The 19,113-nt window shown below is 39.5% G+C and overlaps 1 protein-coding gene across 1 annotated transcript in view; it reads left to right on the top strand.

Annotated features, from left to right (window-relative positions):
* Positions 1 to 12,816, top strand: part of PPA1 (pyrophosphatase (inorganic) 1) — a 29,978-nt gene extending 17,162 nt beyond the window's left edge. The window contains exons 5-10 of the mRNA XM_021712230.1: positions 108 to 234; positions 4,066 to 4,193; positions 4,459 to 4,544; positions 10,297 to 10,366; positions 11,415 to 11,457; positions 12,467 to 12,816. Coding sequence (XP_021567905.1) covers positions 108 to 234; positions 4,066 to 4,193; positions 4,459 to 4,544; positions 10,297 to 10,366; positions 11,415 to 11,457; positions 12,467 to 12,498 — 486 coding nt within the window. The 3' untranslated portion in view covers positions 12,499 to 12,816. The remainder of the gene's footprint in view (positions 1 to 107; positions 235 to 4,065; positions 4,194 to 4,458; positions 4,545 to 10,296; positions 10,367 to 11,414; positions 11,458 to 12,466) is intronic.
* The last annotated feature ends 6,297 nt before the right edge of the window (positions 12,817 to 19,113 follow it).

Below are 19,113 nucleotides of genomic sequence, written 5' to 3'. Positions count from 1 at the left end.
GTTCACAGAAACTTGCCATCTTGCTTATTTCCTGTTATATACCAAGTTAAACTTCTTTCAGTGTTTCATTCTGTAGTGTTGTCCTGACTTTGGTTATTGACTTGCAGGTATGTGCAAGAGGTGAAATAATCAGGGTCAAAGTTCTGGGCATATTAGCTATGATTGATGAGGGAGAAACCGACTGGAAGGTCATTGCCATTAATGTGGATGATCCTGATGCAGCCAATTATAATGGTAAGAAAATCTGGAGTCTGAAGTCTTTCTAAGTAATTCATATACACCACCACTTAACCTGTAATGGTGAAATTGTAAGCCTGTGCCTTTAAACTGTTAAAGGATGGAGGAGCAAAGCATTTGGCAAGCGTCATTTGTTTCTACTGCTGAACTTGGGGTAATTAACTAAGTAAACTTTCTCCTTCATTCCAGGAAAGAAAAAATCTGGTAGTTGGAGTTTACTGCTTTTCCCTTTCTTTCCTCACATACTAGCACTCAGTCGCTATGTTTATTTATTTAAAAGTTTAATTGAGATATAAGTCGCATGCCATAAAAGTCACCATTGTAAAGTATACAGTTCAGTGGTTTTTAGCACACTCAGTAAGTTGTACGACCATCACCATTATCTAATTTCAGAACACTTTCATCACCTCAAAAGGAATTCTCGTATCCATGGGTAGTCACCCCCATCCTTCTTTCCCTTAGTCCTTGGCAACTAGTCTACTTTCTGTCTCTATGGACTTGCCTATTCTGGCCATTTCATGAGAATGGAATAATATTATAGGTGGCCTCTGTTTCTGACTTATTTCACTTAGTATAGTGTTTTCAAGGTTCATCCACATTGTGGCATGTATCAGCACTTCATTCCTCTTTTTTTTGGTGGCAAAATTTACATAACATAAGATTCACCATCTTAACCATTTTAAAGTGTGCAGTTCAGTGGTATTCATACATTCTCTGGACTATGTGACCATTACCATTAGTTCAAGCCACTCTTGATTCCTCTTTCTCCCAGGCACTGACTACTAATCTGCTTTTTGTCTTCATGGATTTGCCTAGATATTTCATATACATGGACTGGTACACTATGTGGGTTTTTTGTGGTCAGCTTTGTTCACATAGCATATCTTCTAGGTTCATCCATGTGGTAGCATCTGTCAGTACTCGTTTTTATGACTAAATTTTACTCCATTGTATGGATGTACCACATTTTGTTTATCCATTCACCAACTGATAGACATTTGGGTTGTTTTGGCTGTTATGAATCATGCTATAGTGAGTACTTCTGCACAAGTTTGTGCGTGGACATATGTCTTTAATACTCTTGGTCATATACACAGGAGTGGTCAAAACTGGAACAATTTGAGCATCAAAAGAAAAGCAGTATTGGATCATAATCCGAGTATAAAATAAATATCCATGAGTTCATACTGACATAGATGAATGATTGAATAAATAAGCAAATGGGGATAGCAAGTGACTCTGTAAGCAGAAGAATTCCTAATAACTTATGTAGGTATTCATTTTCAAGGAAGTGGAGCAGAACTCCCTGCTTCTTAATTGTAGGCTGGGTACAGTGACTTCCTTCCAAAGAGTTCAGTATTGGAGGGGTGGAGGGGAGAAGGACTTCACAGCAGAGAAAACCTGACAAAGCCTCAGCCCAGGATTGAGGCCAACACCAACAGTGAAGAGAGTCATCTTGACAGCATGTTCCCTCAAAGTGAGGTGAAGTAGATTTGCATTTATGTGTAAATTCACTGAAAAAGGACAGGAAGAACACCTGTCCTTTAACAGTTCAGTGAGAAGGGTGAAGAGAGATTTAACTTTTTGTTTCAGATACTTCTGTATTTTTTAAACTTTGAACAGTAAGAGTATATTTATACCATCTGTTAACTACCTAGTGATACAGCTCTGTTCTGTTGGTCAGTGCATACACTTTCACATGTGCTACTTACACAAGAGAACACACTCTAAATGATATGCTCTGACCACGATTATTGAAGCTAACTAAGCCCATCACTGTTAGCACTAGTTTGCTAGAGTGCCATTTCCCTGCAGTAGAGGTTATTAGAATCCTGAAAACTTTTTCTGCGTGGCCGGTGCCTTGGTGCAAGTAGTATGCAGCTATCCTTAAATGTTAGCCTAAGGCAGTGTCTGTCTGTGCCATAGCTTGCCTGCTATGCTTCTCTTTATTTGCTATCCCTGAGTTGCATCCTTTATGGGAAAGTGGTCAACTTGAGTGTTTTCCTGAGTTTTGTGAGTCGTTCTAATACATTGTGGAATCTGTGGAGAGGATCATGGGAACCTTCAATTTACAGCTGATCAGTCTAAAGTACTGGAAGTATCTGAAGCGGGGCTGTTTTGTGAGACTGAGCTCCTAACTTTTTTTTTTTATGAATTCATTTAATTATTCAAAGAATATTTGTCGAGACTCTTCTTCTATATGTGAAGGATTAGTCTAGACGCTGAGGCTGCGGCAGAGAAAAAAACAAAACAAAAGCCTTGCTGTCATGAAGCTTAAATTTTAGTAGACTATGACAGGAGTTATTTTGATATCTTATATTTGTAAGGGACTTTTAACTTTCCAAAGTATTCCCGTAGCTAGCCCATCTTCCTCAGAGGTGAGTACAGCAGACATGATTATCCCTGCATTGTAGGTATCCCAGACTGGACACAGATGGAAACTTGAGCCATTTTTCACAGACTCTATTAGTTCTTGCCACTTAGATTTTTCAGATAACCTTTGTTGACTTACTCTTGGACAAAACTACCCAAAGTTGAGCCCCTCACTTTTGGGATCTGATGCTAACTCCAGGTAGATAATGTCAGAATTTAATTTGATTATTGGACACCCAATTGGTATCTGAAGAATTGGAGGATTGGTTATTGTTATTGGAAAACACCATTTGCATTTCAGATTTCTGGATATTCAAATTCTTTCTATAGCATGTGACACGTTTAATGATAATTATAAGTTCTTTGAAATGTACTGGTGTTTAAACATTTCCCGGTGCATCTGTAAACTTTGCATACTTTTAGTGATACTATAATAGAATGAATGGTATTTCTTAATTATGATCATAAATTGAACTGAAACAATGTTATAGGAATATAAATAAGCTTGTGTTGTTGAACGTATTCCTCTTTTCTGTAATACTTCTTCTGATTGATTTTTTTTAGCATCTGGATCTCTATTTGCTTACATTGAGCAAGAGTTTGGTCAATTAAAATTTAGTTTCATGACATTGATGCTGGCCATTGGTAATGGCTGTACAGAAACCTTTTAAGGTTTTTTTTTTGCTTGTTTGTTTTGTTTTTTGAGTAGGAATCTCATTCTGTTGCCTAGGCTGCCAGGCTGGAGTGCAGTGGCACGCTCACAGCCACCGTTGCCTCGACCTGCTGGGCTCAGATGATCCTTCCGCCTCATTCTTCCAAGTAGCTGGAACTATAGGTGTTTGCCACCACGCTCAGCTAATTTTTTGATTTATTGTAGAGACAGGGTCTCGCCAAGTTGCCCAGACTGGTCTCGAACCTATGGGCTCAGGTTATCCTCTCGCCTCCACCTCCCAAAGTGTTGGGATTACAGGTGTGAACCACCATGCCCCACAACCTCTTAAGGTTTTTTAAGCAGCACACTTCTCTGTCTTCCATGAGTTTGCTGGTTTGAAAACACTGTGATGTAGAATGTCTCTGCTAGCCCTCCAGCAAAGTCTAGTCACATTTAATATGTAAGCCATCATTGGATACCAGTTGAATCCATTATTTTTGCCTTTTCGTATGTAATGGGGTGTGATCCTCTGAAATATAACCTCAGTCTGTCTTTTTCAGTATGTCTACCCTTCTTATTGAAGTTATTCACACTTTCCAGACTGGTTCTTTGATTACTTAGCCCCTAGTCATTTCCTCTTACCTAACAGAAGTTACTATCATACTGATTGTTCTCCATGTACTTAATGTCAGAGCTATTTTAAGACACTAGATGATTTCCTGACAAAAAGTATTTGATGTTTTCGTTGAGTGTGTAATTACTTATGCATCTTGAAACCTGCTTATTCTCTATTCTCTTTTTAGACATCAGTGATGTCAAACGGCTGAAACCTGGCTATCTAGAAGCTACTGTGGACTGGTTTAGAAGGTACAAAGTTCCTGATGGAAAACCAGAAAATGAGTTTGCTTTCAATGCAGAATTTAAAGATAAGGTAATGTGCCATTCACAACTGTTGCTTTAGGCCCATTTGTATTGAGGCTTATAATTGTACCATATTGTTACTATATAAAGATTTATGAAACAAAAATCTACAGGCATAACACAGCTTTGGTGTTTGTTTACTCGCTTAAATATTCTCCTCCATTTTTAATACAAGGAAATGATACAAAAGAGACAAAGTATCAGGCTTTCGGGATGTGTTAATAGGAAAAAAACACCTTTTTTATCATTATAATGCAAATCTCTTCAAATTATAGGACTTTGCAGTTGATATTATTAAAAGTACTCATGACTACTGGAAAGCATTAGTGACTAAGAAAACAGATGGAAAAGGCATCAGTTGGTAAGTGTTAACTCTTTTTTTTTTTTTTAATAGTTTCAGGTCTTTATTTATGTCTTTAATCTGTTTTGGGTTGGTTTTTTTTATAGTGAGAAATTTGGGTCCCAAGTGTTAACTCTTATTCTGCATGCTTAACACACAAAGCAGACCAGCTTTCTAATAACCATAAGACACTGTACTGTTACATTCACTTAGAAAAGAAATATAATAAATAGTCCTCCCTTACCCACGATTTCAGTTACCTGAGATCAACTTTGGTACAAAAATATTTAACGTAAAATTCCAGAAATAAACAATTCATATTTTGAATTGTTCACCATTCTGAATAGTGTGATGAAAGCTCATGACCTTCTGATTTGTCTTGCTTGAGGCGTGAACCCTGTCTTTGTCCAGCATATCCACACTGTATAAGCTACCCACCCATTAGTCACTTAGGAACCATCTTGGTTATCAGATAGAAAAAACATAGTATAGATAGGGTTTGGTTCTATCAGAAGTTTCAGGGATCTGCTTGGAACGTATCCCCTTTAGGTAAGGGGCGACTACTGCTGGTTTTGTCAGTCAGTGGTCAAGTGAATGGGATGGTAAATATATGAACAACTGACATATATCTGAACAAGTACAAACTAAAACTAGAAAGAGGACAACAAGATCAGATCTGTGTGAGGGTCACTGGAAAAGGCTCCTAGAGCAGGGTGCTCAGAATATAATAGATAAAATAGGGCTGAGTGCCAGGGGTTGGTATTCTCTGATGTAAATATGTAAGATGCTTGGCAGCTAAACCAGTATCTAGCACTCATACAGAGTTTGCTACTTCTAATAGTTAATTATTTTTAAAAGATGCTGTAACCAGGCAGGTGTTCCATGTGTGCTCTGTAGAAAGTAGCCCAGCACTGGTTTTCTTACGTCCATCCTCTGTTACACCCTTATGTTAATTGGGTGCTCTTAGCCAGCATTTGAGTTTGCAGCCTTTATGTTACATCAATATTTAATTCCAGTGAAATATAAAATTTTAATCTAAAAAAATTCTAAGCCGGGTGTGGTGGCTGTAATCCCAGCACTTTGGGAGGCAGAGGTAAGAAGATTGCCTGACCTCAGGGGTTTGAGATCAGCCTGGGCAACCTGATGAGACCTCGTCTCTACAATAAATAAAAAAATTAGCTGGACATAGTGACATGTGCCTGTAGTTACAGCTACTTGAAGGCCGAGGCAGAAGTCGCCTGAGCCCCACTGTTTGAGGCTACGATAGCCGTGAGTATGCCACTAGACTCCAGCCTGGGTGACAGTGAGACTTTGACTCAAAAAAAATTAAAATTAAAATTAGAAATTTAAAAATTCTGGAAAAACCATAGGTGAATGTATTTATTAGCATGTATTAGGGAAGGCCTTTCCAAACAAGAATACAAAACTCAAAATCAGTGAAAGAAATTTTACCTAATGGTATTATTTTTTATGTATCAGAAGATTGTTTTTCTCAGTTTCTTTTTTTAAAAATAACACATAGCAAACACTAAATTCCTTAATTTATAAATAGCTTATTCAAATTGATGAGAAAAAGACTAACAACTCGGTATATGATGGGAACAAGATAGGAAAAGGCAGTTTACATATAAGATGTATAGTCTTACTCATAATTAAAAATGCAATTTACTCAAACCCATGTTGTTTGACGGTGGAAAAAATGCAGTTCAGCAAGATAATGTTATCCTCTATTAGATTTTAAAATTAAAAAATATATAGATGATAGCCAAGGATGCCAAGAACATACATAGATGGTGACAGTATAAATGGTTATAGCCTTTGGGAAGGGCAATTTGCCAAATCCAGTCCAAAAATTTTAAGTGATGTATTTTTCTTTGTAGCTCTACTGCTGTGAATATATCTTGTAGACATATTTCAAAAAGTTGACCAAGATATCTGTGTCATTACATTATCATATATAATAGCAGAAAGCTAGGAAAAACTAAAATGTATGGTTCATATAATAAACATATAATATCCTTATAATAAAACAGTATGTGGCACATTAATAAACTCTATATATGTTGATAAAGAATGATGTTCAAAATATATTAGTTGAGAAAAACAAAGTCCATAATAGATTTAGTGTGATTCCATTTATGTAAATTAAATACATATGCAGATATTTATCTATATTTTTAATGTTTTCTCCTGGAGGGAATCACAAGAACTACAAGTAACAGTTGCTTTTGGAAACAATAATTTGGAAAGGGAAGAGAGGCTTTTATTTTGTGACTTTCTATTCTTTTTGAATTTTCATTTATTTAAATGTCAAAAGTTATCTAGGTAGTAAGGTTTTTTCCTGAGAATGACAAAATTCTAATGTGCAAAAGTAATTCTCCCAGGAATCTTCCGTGTCAGGATGTTTTCCCATAAAAAAAATTGTCCTTTATAAACAGAAGAAGAATTGAGAAGAGCTACACATTTGTGTGAAAATCTACAATTATAATACTTAGCTTTTAAGCTTTTAAGTTTAACTTCTTATTCTTTTGTATTTTACTATTTTTATGAAAATGATAATGAATGTTAAGTGACAGGTAACTGGAGAGATTTCCTTCTTTAATAGACTATTTTTATGATTTTGTACATATTTTATTACTACTAAAATAAAATGTAGGAGAATTTTAACTATGGATAAACAAAAAACTTTTTTTTTTTTTTTTTTTGAGTTGGAGTCTCACTGTCGCCCAGAGTGGAGTGCAGTGGCCGCTCCCGGCCACCGCAGCCTCGACTTGCTGGGCTCTGGCGATCCTTCCACCTCAGCCTTCCAAGTAGCTGGAACGACAGGCGTGCGCTACCATGCCAGCTCATTTTTTTTTTTTTTTTTTTATTGTAGAGATGAGGTCTCGCCAAGTTGCCCAGGCGGGTCTCTAACCCGCAGGCTCAGGCAGTACACTCACCTCAGCCTCCCAAAGGCGCGGGATTACAGGCTGAGCCACCAAGCCCGGTTACAAAAAACATTTTTTTTAAAGATTTTTTTTTTTTAAGTTGGAGTCTCACTCTGTTGCCGAGACTGGAGTGCAGTGGCCGCTCCCGGCCACCGCAGCTTCGACCTGCTGGGTTCCCGCGATCCTTCTGCCTCAGCTTTCCAAGTAGCTGGAACTACAGGCACGTGCTACCACACCCGGCTAATTTTTTTTTTTTTTTATTTATTGTAAAGATGAGGTCTTGCCAAGTTGCCCAGGCGGGTCTCGAACCCGCAGGCTCCGGCAATCCACTCACCTCAGCCTCCCAAGGCATGGGATTACAGGCTAAGCCTCCGAGCCTGGCTACAAAAAACCTTTTTAAGAGATCACTCATAATCATAATTTTTCAGATATCCTTATTAATATTTGGAGGATTTTTTTGCAGTCCTTTGTGTGAGTATATAATTCTTTCTTTTTTTTTTGGAGTTGGAGTCTCACTCTGTCGCCTAGGCTGGAGTGCAGTGGCACACTCACGGCCACCACAGCCTCGACCTGCTGGGCTCAGGCGATCCTTCTGCCTCAGCCTTCCAAGTAGCTGGAACGACAGGTGTGTACTACCACACCTGGCTAATTTTTTTGATTTATTGTAGAAATGAGGTTTCGCCAAGTTGCTCAGGCTGGTCTCGAACCCCTGAGCTCAGGCAGTCCTCTCATCTTGACCTTCCAAAGTGCTGGGATCATAGGCGTGAGCCACCACGCCCAGCCCTGTAATACTTTCTTTTTTTTTTTGAGTTGGAGTCTCACTCTGTCACCCAGACTGGAGTGCAATGGCCGCTCCCGGCCACTGCAGCCTCGACTTGCTGGGCTCCGGCGATCCTTCCGCCTCAGCCTTCCAAGTAGCTGGAACTACAGGTGCGTGCTACCACGTCCGGCTGATTTCTTGATTTATTGTAGAGATGAGGTCTTGTCAAGTTACGCAGGCGGGTCTCGAACCCGTGGGCTCAGGCAATCCACTCACCTCGGCCTCCCAAAGTGCTGGGATTACAGGCTGAGCCACTGAGCCCGGCCAATACTTTCTTAAGTAATTAAGATTATATTATGTACACAACTTGTTTTATGATATTTAAATTTAACACTATTATGAGCATTTTTCCACATCATTACAAATATATTTTTACTATAACATTCCATCTCTAGACTGGGTACAGTGGCTAGCACTTTGGGAGGCCGAGGCGGAGTATTGCTTGAGCCCAGGAGTTAGAGACCAGCCTGGGCAGCATAGCAAGACCTCATCTCTACAAAAAACCAAAACATTAGCTGGATGTGGTGGCACACCCCTGTAATTCCAGCTTCTCAGGAGGCTGAGGCGGAAGGATTGCCTGAATCCAGGCAGTTGAGGCTATGGTAAGATGTGAATATGCTACTACACTCCAACCTTCGTGACAGAATGAGATTCTGCCTCAAAAAAAGAAGAAAAATTACATCTTTGTATAGTATTCCATTTTGTGGATAAACTTTTTTCAAAAAAAAAAAACCCATATTTTTTGAGGTAAGGTCTGCCTCTGTCGGCCAGGCTGGAGTGCCATGGAGTGATCATAACTCACTTTAACCTTGAACTCCTGGGCTTAAGAGATCCTCCTGCCTCAGCTGGTACTCCAGGCACAAGCCACCCTGTTTGGCTAATTTTTCTTTATTTTTTGTAGAGACAAAACCTCCCTGTGTTGCTTAGGCTAGTCTCAAACTCCTGGCCTCAAGTGATCCTCCCGCCTCAGCCTCCCAAAGTGCTAGGATTACAGGCATGAGCTACTGTGCCTGACCTGGATAAACTATTTTAAATTATTCCTTATTTTGGGACATTTTGGTCACTTCCAATTTTTTACTGTTATCAACAGTGAAATAGTATATGATAAGCATCTTTGTAAATCATTGTCTCAATCTCAGACTAGGGTTTTTAAATTTTTTATCTTTTATTTTGAGTCATGAGGTGCATGTAAGGATTTGCAACATATTGCTTGAAGGTGAGGGTTGGGCTTCTAGTGAACCCTCTCCCTGCCAGTAGTGGATATGGTACCCAATGGGTGGTTGTGTACTCCTTGTATCCTCTTCCCCTCTCCTTGACCAGTGTCCAGCATCTTTTGTTACTGCTCTCATGTTCATGTGCCCAATATTTAGTGCCCACTTATGAGAACATGTGGTAGTCAATTTTTTGTTTCTGTGATAGTTCACTTAGAATAATGGTCTTCAGCTGCATCCATGTTGCTGCAGAGAACATGATTTTGTTCTTCTTTATGACTGCAGAGTATTCCATCTTGTATATATATGCCACATTTTCTTTATCCAGTCCACTTTTGATAGGCATCTCAATCTCAGACTGTATTATTAAATGCAGAATTTCTCTATCAAAGCCTATGAACTTGTTAAAGGTTTTGCATATATTTTACTATATTATTTTTCAGAAATGTTGAACTAGGACTCCTGCCAGAAGTGTCTGTATTAGGAGTTACCATAATAGGACTTATTCGATTTCATATTTTCCAGTTAGAAAAGATATGTTTCTCATTGTCTGCATTTCTCAGCTATTTCAGTGAGAATTACAAAGCATTCTGTCTGTGATTCTTAAATCTGAACTTAAGATATTTGAATAAAATTGACCACAAAAATAGTTGTGCCTTGCCAGAATAGATAATTGGAATGTTTAGTATCGGTGAGAAAGATTTCAGCTAAACCAAACTTGAATGTCATGGGGTCTACCGTCTTCAACTTATAACTCTTAGGAGATAATTTTTTGGGTTTTTTTTTCCTATAATTACTTTTGCTTTATTTAATAGCATGAATACAACAGTATCGGAAAGCCCCTTCAAGTGTGATCCTGATGCTGCCAAAGCCATTGTGGAAGCTGTATGTAAAAGTTTCCTTAAAAAGATAAAACCTGGTGCTTAAAATATATGGGGCTAAATGGGGAGGGGAAGTACCTGTTTCAACAAATATTTGAGTACTTTCTGTGTGCATATTACTGTGAGAAGTCTTGAAATTGGGAACCATAAACACATACAAGTAGACATTTGTATGAGAAGCTGAGGAAGTGGTTCTAATCAATTGTACGTTAGACAGATAGCATGGCAGCATAATTTGTAAAAATCAAGATGATTCCAGAGTATTGTGAGTAACCCACATGCCTATGACCCATCATAAGCCATTTTTCACAAAAGAACTGTGGGAATTTACTTGACTTGGTTATAGCAAGGACTGAGGAAGTTATCAAATTTTAGGTATCGTTGCAGAAATGATTTATAATACTAGAGAAGACTTTCATGTGAAGTAGTAAACCATCCATCAAAGCAATAACTTTGTTTTTGTACTATTTTTAATTACTTGGTTTGGGTTAACCAAAAGACAGAACAAGATCATCTTACATTATCATTTACAATATTAAATAAGGAAAACAAAAAGGTCTGACTTTTTAACGTTCTTGTAAATGAGGCAGAACAAGGAAAAAAAGGACAATTTAATGATGAAGGCAGTACATTTAGATTTATCTTTATGTATGAATCCTGACAGAGTTAGGATGAATAAGAAAAATGGAAAAGGAAAAGCTAGTGGCTTTTTGGTGAGAACACATTGCCCATATTATATGTGTGTGTGTGTGTGTGTGTGTGTGTGTGTGTGTGTGTGTAAAATCATTACATATGCATATCAGTTTTTATGATTTATTTCAAAAACATTTGCTTTTATTAATTATTCTCCTGTGTGTCATAAAAAGTCAAGAGGCTTGAATTTGTTAGCATCTCTTAGCAGTAGAACAAACCTTGTATTGCTTCTATATACTATACATTATTTTTAGAGCCTAAAAATTGGGGTAGTCATCTGTTCAGAGTCTTTCAAATTTTTGTCAGTATATTTTTAAAAAAATAGGATTAGACTAATACATTTTAATATTTTATTTTAGTTACCACCACCATGTGACTCTTCCTGCACAGTACCAACAGATGGTAAGATTTACATTTCAGTAAAATTACATTAAAAATTATGATAGGTATAGAAAATTATATTAATTTTATTTTTAGTTGACAAATAATAATTGTATGTATTTATAGGATACAATGTGATGAATAAATCAGGCTAATTAACAATTCTATCACCTCACATACTTAATCATTTTTGTGTCTGTGGGGAAAACATTTAAAGTCTAGTCTTTAAGCAATTTTGAAATATATAGTGCATTATTATTTATTATAGTCACCATTCTGTGCAATAGATCACTAAAGCTTATTCCTCCCATCTGACTAAAACTTGGTACCCTTTGGTCAACATCAATTCTTTCTCCATCCCCCAGCCTCTAGCAATCATCATTCAACTCTCTACTTCTGTGAGTTCAGCTTTTTCAGTTATCACATACAAGTGAGATTGTGTGGTATTTGTCTTTCTGTGCCTGGCTTATTTCACTTAATGTCAATATCCTTCACATTTCATGTTATATATATTTTTCAACATAACCACATGCATATAAAGAAAAGGAAGGGAGAAGATAATCATTTTTAGAGTTCTGTAGTGTATGTGGGAAGAAAGATAATGCCTTTAGTGCCACGCTGTCATGGCGGTTTGCAAACTGGCACACTGTGCTCCTCTGAGTTCCATGTAGATGCCTCATCAACACTGCGGGAGGGAGGCCGAGTCAGCTGGGCTCCACATCCCCATCTGACTACAGACTGCTTCACCCAGAGGATAGTTTTTTCCTCCTTATATGTTAAAATTCTCAAGGTTTATATGGTAAGAAAAGAGCCTGTCTCTTGAAAAATAAGCTTGAAAATCACAGTATACAGTTAGCACCGAGAGTAAGGAAGCCCAAAAGAAACAACTGCTTTTCTATAGTGAAACTTTGATTGAAGGTAATTCATAGTAGGATTCATTAAAGCAAGTATATTATTCTTTGTTATACGTTGGGTATAATTTTGATTCTTAACAGGGATTCTAATTTGTTTTTCTTTTCTTTGAATACAGTGGATAAGTGGTTTCATCACCAGAAAAACTGAGATTTCTTCAGAATATAAACTAATATTGCTGCATTCTATTCATCTGGAAGAATTAGATGTTAAAGTAGTAGCTTTTCAAAGCTTTCCATTTCTAGAACTCATCTAACTAAAGCAAATTCTGCTATGACCAATCCAATATATTCAGAATGATATCTGTTTAAAGCATTTTTCATATCTCAACCAAGATAATTTTTAGTATGGGCTTAAATATCAAAGCAGTTGTGATGTGGAAGTCACTTGTGAATAGATGTGCAAGACGGGCACATATTGGATGTATATGTTTACCTTGTGTTAGGAAATAAAATTATTTTGCTGAAACTTGGCTTATGCTATTTGTATTTAAACCTGAAGCCAACATTACCAAGTAGGTGTAGGTACATTTTAGTATTGGTTTTCTATGGATGGTCTTATAACTTCATTTTATAATTATTAGACAAAAACTAACTGCTTGTTTTTAGGAGCCTGAGAATGAAATCCCTTGTGCTTAGAGTACTCTTGATACTGTGCTCTATCACCTAAGTCCTGGCATCTCACTTTAAAGCAAAAGATTTTACATTTATACCATATTAGCAGAAAGCACAACCTTGCCCTTTGAAGTAATATAGTTAAGTTTCTTCAGTCAACTAATTAAACCCTTAAGTTATTTGCATCATATTCTGAGTTATCAACCAGAACAGCTTTGTGGTTAAGTTCATGGCATTTGGAGCTGGGTAGACCTGAGTTTGAATCCTGGCCCATCTTCTTACTGGCTCTATAATCTTAGCTCAGTCACTAATCATCTTGTCACCAACATTCAGATGTTAATATTTCTCTTACTCCTTTTATAAGTAATTCTATTTTAAAATTGATGCCTCAGTTATTGTAATATGTGGTTCCTAAAGTGATTTATTTCTGTTGGGTAAGAAATAAATTTTCTGGTATAATATGGGAGACTTCACATGTATTGGGCTCACTAGATGGGAGTCACTTAACCACATTTATAGATGGGAAAGGAGATGGAATCGTGCAGGAGGAAATATTAGCAATAATTCTGTGTGAGCCCCTCTGCAAAAATGGTCACTCTGTTAAAGCAAGGAAATGTATAATACACATGTTTTAGTTTGCTAGTGCTGCCATTAAGTCACAAACTGGGTGTGTTAAACAACAGACATTTATTTTATCTGGCAGTTCTTCTACCTCAACCTCCTGAGTAGCTTGGATTACAGGTGTGCACACAACACCTGGCTAATGTCTTGATTTTTTTTTTTTTTGGTAGAGATGAGGTCTCCAGTGTTACCCAGGCTGGTCTCAAACTCCTGGACTCAAGCAATCCTCTCAGCTTGCAGATATGAGCCACTGTGCCGGGTCACAATCATTATTCATGGGTACTTCAGCTGTCTGAGCTTTAGTCTTCCCATCTGCAATAATAATATCATCAGAGGGTTGGGGGGAATGTTCTTGAAGGACTTTGCCCACTGCCAGTGTCATAGTGGATGTGCAATGAAGGCTATTTACTTATAGTTGTGATCTCAACAACACCGAATGTGATCAGTGCATTTTTTCCAGTTAATGCATTGGCCCAATTGTGTGAAGAGTCTGAATGAGAACCAGATCCTGCACCACTGAGCCCAGGCCTGTATGTTTTGCAGCTCTGACCCCAGTTATGTTCAGTCTGATAAGCATATTTGCTCTACAAGGGCCTAACTTGCATTTTTGCATATCATGTTCTTTAAATTTAGAAAAAACTGCTCCTACTGCTTTCTGGGAGACTTCAGGCAACAGGAGATTTGCTTTAATATTGACAACAATGCTGTGCAAATTGCTTTGTGGTGGAAAGTATTTAAGAGTCATAAATTTGAATCGACAGGGCAACCCCCTCAGGTCCCCTCCTACTGTGGGAGCTTTTCTGTCCTCTCAATAAATACTGCTTTAAAAAAATTTTTTTTCAGCCTTCCAAGTAGCCAGAACTACAGGTGTGTGGAGAAAAAAAAATTTTGAATCACCACATAGTTCATTGCTGCCTCTACTAGTCTTTGAGATCTTTCTCTAATTATTACAAAACTTTAAGTGAACAGAAAATATTCACCAGAAATAATATTAAGCAATGAGAATCACAAGGTCATGTGGCAATCTGAATTTTAAGAAAAACCTGAGAGCAATTTGGCAATACTTATCCGAAATTTAAATTCATACTTACCCTTTGACTTAGTAATTCTACTCTAAGAATTCATTCTTCACCACAGTATACAGCAGTGTTGTTTATAATAGCAAAATCTGGAAAAGTGTCTAAATGCCCCACAATAATGGCAGAATCTGTCATCCATACCATGCAGCAGTTAGATTAAGGTCACTGCATAGGCTGATATGGGAAAGATATTCAAAATACATAAGGGAGAAGAGCAAGTTGTACTCTGTAGTGACAAACTGGCTTCTGGGCCAAATCCAGGCTGCTGCCTGTTATGTAAATTAAATTTATCTGGAACACAGCCACATTCATTCATTTATAAATTGTCTGTGGCTGCCTTCCATCTATAATGGAGGTTCTATCTGATCTTTTACAGAAGACATTTGCCAACCTCTGTTCTGTCTTATGATCCTATTTGTGTTTTTACAAAGGGAGCATTAGGAGGAAAGAGATAACAGAAGGGTTATTTATAAAAAGCTGTGTATTCTTACATGTTTAAACCTCAGTCACCTTCAGCGTACTCTGATGCAATACACCTATCGAGATGCTTTTTCCACTGCTCAAAACAATTTTTTCAACTCATCGATTCTGATGCCTTTTAGTGCTTCTGCCATTTTTTGTTTCATCACATCAGCAAAAAGTTGAGGACTTTTTTCATCAGGGAAACCAAAAAAAAGTCACTCAGGGTGAGATCTGGTGACTAGGGAGGGTGAGTGGTGAACACTCAGTGCTGTGTGAGCAGTGTGTTTGTGTAAATCCCCCATCGTGAAATGGGCAAACGTGTTGAAAGAATCTCCAAAAAAATCTCAGTGAACCAGAACGCAGCCTCTCACAACAATGCTAGCTGGTACACAGATGCCGATGGGTTCCTAGAAAACTTACCTAGTGGGGGAAGCCTGTATTACAAGGGACTTGCCCTCCAAAAAATAATTCTGAGTTTTTTGGATTCCCCCTTCATACCAATGGATATGCTTGTATGAGTATTGACAACTTCTAGTGGAAAAACTCAAACCCATCATGAACAATGATTACTTCTGGGGAGTGGAAATGTGGAGTAAGCAAAGAAGGCGTGGGATCAGAGAGTTTCCTTCTACTTGATAAGCTTCTGTGCTCTCTGAATTATTTTTCTAAAAGGATATGCAGTATACTTTATTTTTTAAAATTTAAAAAGGAAATCAAATGAAGTAGAACAGTATTGAATGGCTCAACACAGCCAGTGACAGAAGGTCTCCCCCGTTCATGGCAGTCTCTTCAAGTGGTCCCTGCACTGCCAGAGATATCTGTTTAAAAAAGAAAATTAAAATCAACTGGAAGGGGCTGGGCCCTAGAATCTACTTATAATAAATGTCAGAGATAAGCAAAAAATTCCTCAGCATGAGCACTTCTTTTTTTGAGTTGGAATCTCACTCTGTCCCCAGACTGGAGTGCAGTGGCCGCTCCCAGCCACTGCAGCCTCGGCCTGCTGGGCTCCGGTGATCCTTCCACCTCAGCCTTCCGAGTAGCTGGAACTATAGGCGCGCACTACCACACTCGGTTCATTTTGATTTATTGTAGAGATGAGGTCTCGCCAAGTTGCCTAGGTGGGTCTCGAACCCGTCAATCCACTTACCTCAGCCTCCGAAAGGCGCGGGGTTACAGGCTGAGCCACCAAGCCCGGCTGCATGAGCACTTCTAAATGTCAGGCCTTGTGCTACAGACTTGATGTGCTTCAGCATGTTTAATTCACTTAGCAACACAGCCAAGTGTTACTAGGAGGAATGTGGTTCCAGGGAGGTTAAGCAAACTGCTGAGCATCGAGTTTGGACCTGGCATGGGCCAGGGGCTGTAAATGCAGATGAAAGAGATACCATCCTAGCCTCACAGCACTCCCATAGTGACACATTAGTTTTCTTTGTGTTGTTCCCCTGGCAAGTTATGCGATACTGGTTTAATTTTGTGAGGTTAGATCAAGAGACTAACCAGCTGAATCTCTTTTAGCACGCAACTTCCACACCTGCAAAATTAGGGGCCTGACCTAGGTCCCCTGGAAGGCTTCTTCAAGTTTCAACATTTCACACCTTAAAAGCAGTCTTGTCACTCTGACCATAGTGGGGATGTTCCAGTAGGCCACGTGGCTCTGTACTGCTGCCCCTGTGCACCTGAGCCCTTCTGGGGCCTGCCCCTTCCTGTCCTTCCCTGTCTTTTTTCCTTTTTTTGAGTAGGAGTTTCACTTTGTCACCCAGGCTGGAGTGCAGTGGCACACTCATGGCCACCGCAGCCTTGACTGGCTGGGCTCAGACGATCCTTTGGCCTCAGTCTTCCAAGCAGCTGGAACTACAGGCATGCACCACCATGCCTGGCTTATTTCTTTATTGTATAGACAAGTCTCATCACATTGCCCAGGCTAGTCTCGAACCCCTGGGCTTAGGCAATTCTCTTGCCTCTGCCTCCCAAAGTGCTGGAATTATAGGTGTGAGTTACAGCACCCGGCTTCTTTTTTTTTTTAAGACAAGGTCTCACTCTGTCACCCAGGATGAAGTGCAGTGATACAGTCATAGCTCACTGCAGCCTTGAACTCTTGGACTCAAGAATCCTCCCACTTCAGCCTCCCAAAGCACTGGGATTATAGGCATTAACTACCAAGGCTGGCCCTGTCCTTCCCTGCTGAGACAGGTGGAAATGTTGTTTCCCATTCCTGCTTCAAGTCTATTAACATCTCTGTCTCTCCTCCCAGTTCATGAAAACGCATGGATTATGACTACAGAACTTGGATCCTTAACTAGTCTGCCAGCTCCTTAAAAGCTGGGGCCATATCATGGTCACATTTATACACTCATTGTCCAGCACCGCACAGAGTCAATAGTAGGAATTCAGTTAATGCCTTCTGATTGCTTCTCGCTTGGCTTCTCTCTCTTTTTTTTTTTTTTTTTGAATAGAAGTCTCACTCTGTTGCCCAGACTGGAGTGCAATGGCACACTCACAGCCACCACAGCTTCAACCTGCAGGGCTCAGGTGATCCTTCTGCCTCAGCCTTCCAATGAACTGAAACCACAGGCACATGCCACCACGTGTGGCTAATTTTTTGATTTATTGTAGAGATGAGGTCTCGCTAAGTTGCCCAAACTGGTCTCAAACCTCTAGACTCAGGCAATCGTCGCACCTCAACCTCCCAAAGTGCTGGGATTATAGGCCACCACACCTGGCTTCGGATGGCTTTTCAAAGGGCTGCTTTGTTGTGCTCCTCAAGTTGACAGAACCAGCAGCCTGGCGATTGCCTGATTATGCAAAAAGGTCCTGCATGGGCATTAATGTGGGATCATGCATGGCTTTCCACACTTGGTTCCTAAATTCACGAGGACGCAGCCTGTGCCAAGCAGCACTAAAGCCACAGAGCAGGCACCATGAAAAGCTCTGGGGCTTTGATTTTACTGAGGAGTGAATAATTACAAGGTTCTTCATAGGTTACAAAACAGAGATATTACAGCTTCAAACGACAGTTTTCCTTTCATTTTCAAGGGGAGACATGCTACTTCCAGGCAAGCTGCTGTGGGTGGCTGCTGTCTCATGAGTGTGCCACCGGACCTACTGGAGTGACAGTTGAAAGCACTGTTGGCAAGGGTTCTGTGCTAGGAGTTCTGAGATCTATATGCTGGCTCTGGCTCCCTGTGACATCAGTCTTTTCACCTCTCTGGGACTCAGTTTCCTCCTTTTGTATAACAAGATAGTAGGTTCCTATCCTGTGCATATATTTTAACATGGAAGATGTCATGTCTCTACAGTTTTAATATAGTCCAGTGGAGCAGGGTATGGTGGGGGGGGGAACCCTCTGCCACTGAAAGGGACAAGGTGAGTGATTGGGAGACTGATATTAAGGCTCAATCCATATTTGCATGATCTGCAATTGCAGATCACAAAGAGTGGTCAGGACACACTCATAGCTTCTGTCAGAGGATGTGGCACAGCAAGGGGAAAACCTCATTAAGATGTTAGCCGGGCACAGTAGCTCAAGTCTGTAATCCCAGCACTTGGGGAGGCTGAGATGAGAGGATAGCGTGGGCAACTTGATGAGACTTCATCTCTACAATAAATCAAAAAATTAGCCAGGTGGGGTAGTGTGTGCCTATCGTTTTGGCTACTGGGAAGGCTGAGGTGGAAGGATTGCCCGAGCCCAGCAGGTTGATGCTGGGCAAGCCGTGAGCATGCCACTGCACTCCAGTCTGGGTGACAGAGTGAGACTCCGACTCAATAAAAAGAAAAGAAAAAGATATCATGCTGTGGGCCGGGTGCAGTGGCTCACGCCTGTAATCCCAACACTTTGGGAGATGGAGGCAAAAGGACTGTCTGAACCCAGGGGTTCGAGACCAACTGGCAACTTAGTGAGACCTCGTCTCTACAATAAATCAAAAAATTAACCGGGCTTGGTGACGCATGCCTGCAGTTCCAGCCAGAGGTGGAAGGATAACCTGAGTTCA

This window comes from Carlito syrichta, unplaced genomic scaffold (assembly GCF_000164805.1).
Source record: "Carlito syrichta isolate Samal-C Ts95f unplaced genomic scaffold, Tarsius_syrichta-2.0.1 Scaffold303141, whole genome shotgun sequence".
NCBI lineage: Eukaryota > Metazoa > Chordata > Mammalia > Primates > Tarsiidae > Carlito > Carlito syrichta.
The sequence above is the reverse complement of the archived record's forward strand: the minus strand, read 5'-3'. Positions and strand labels throughout refer to the sequence as shown.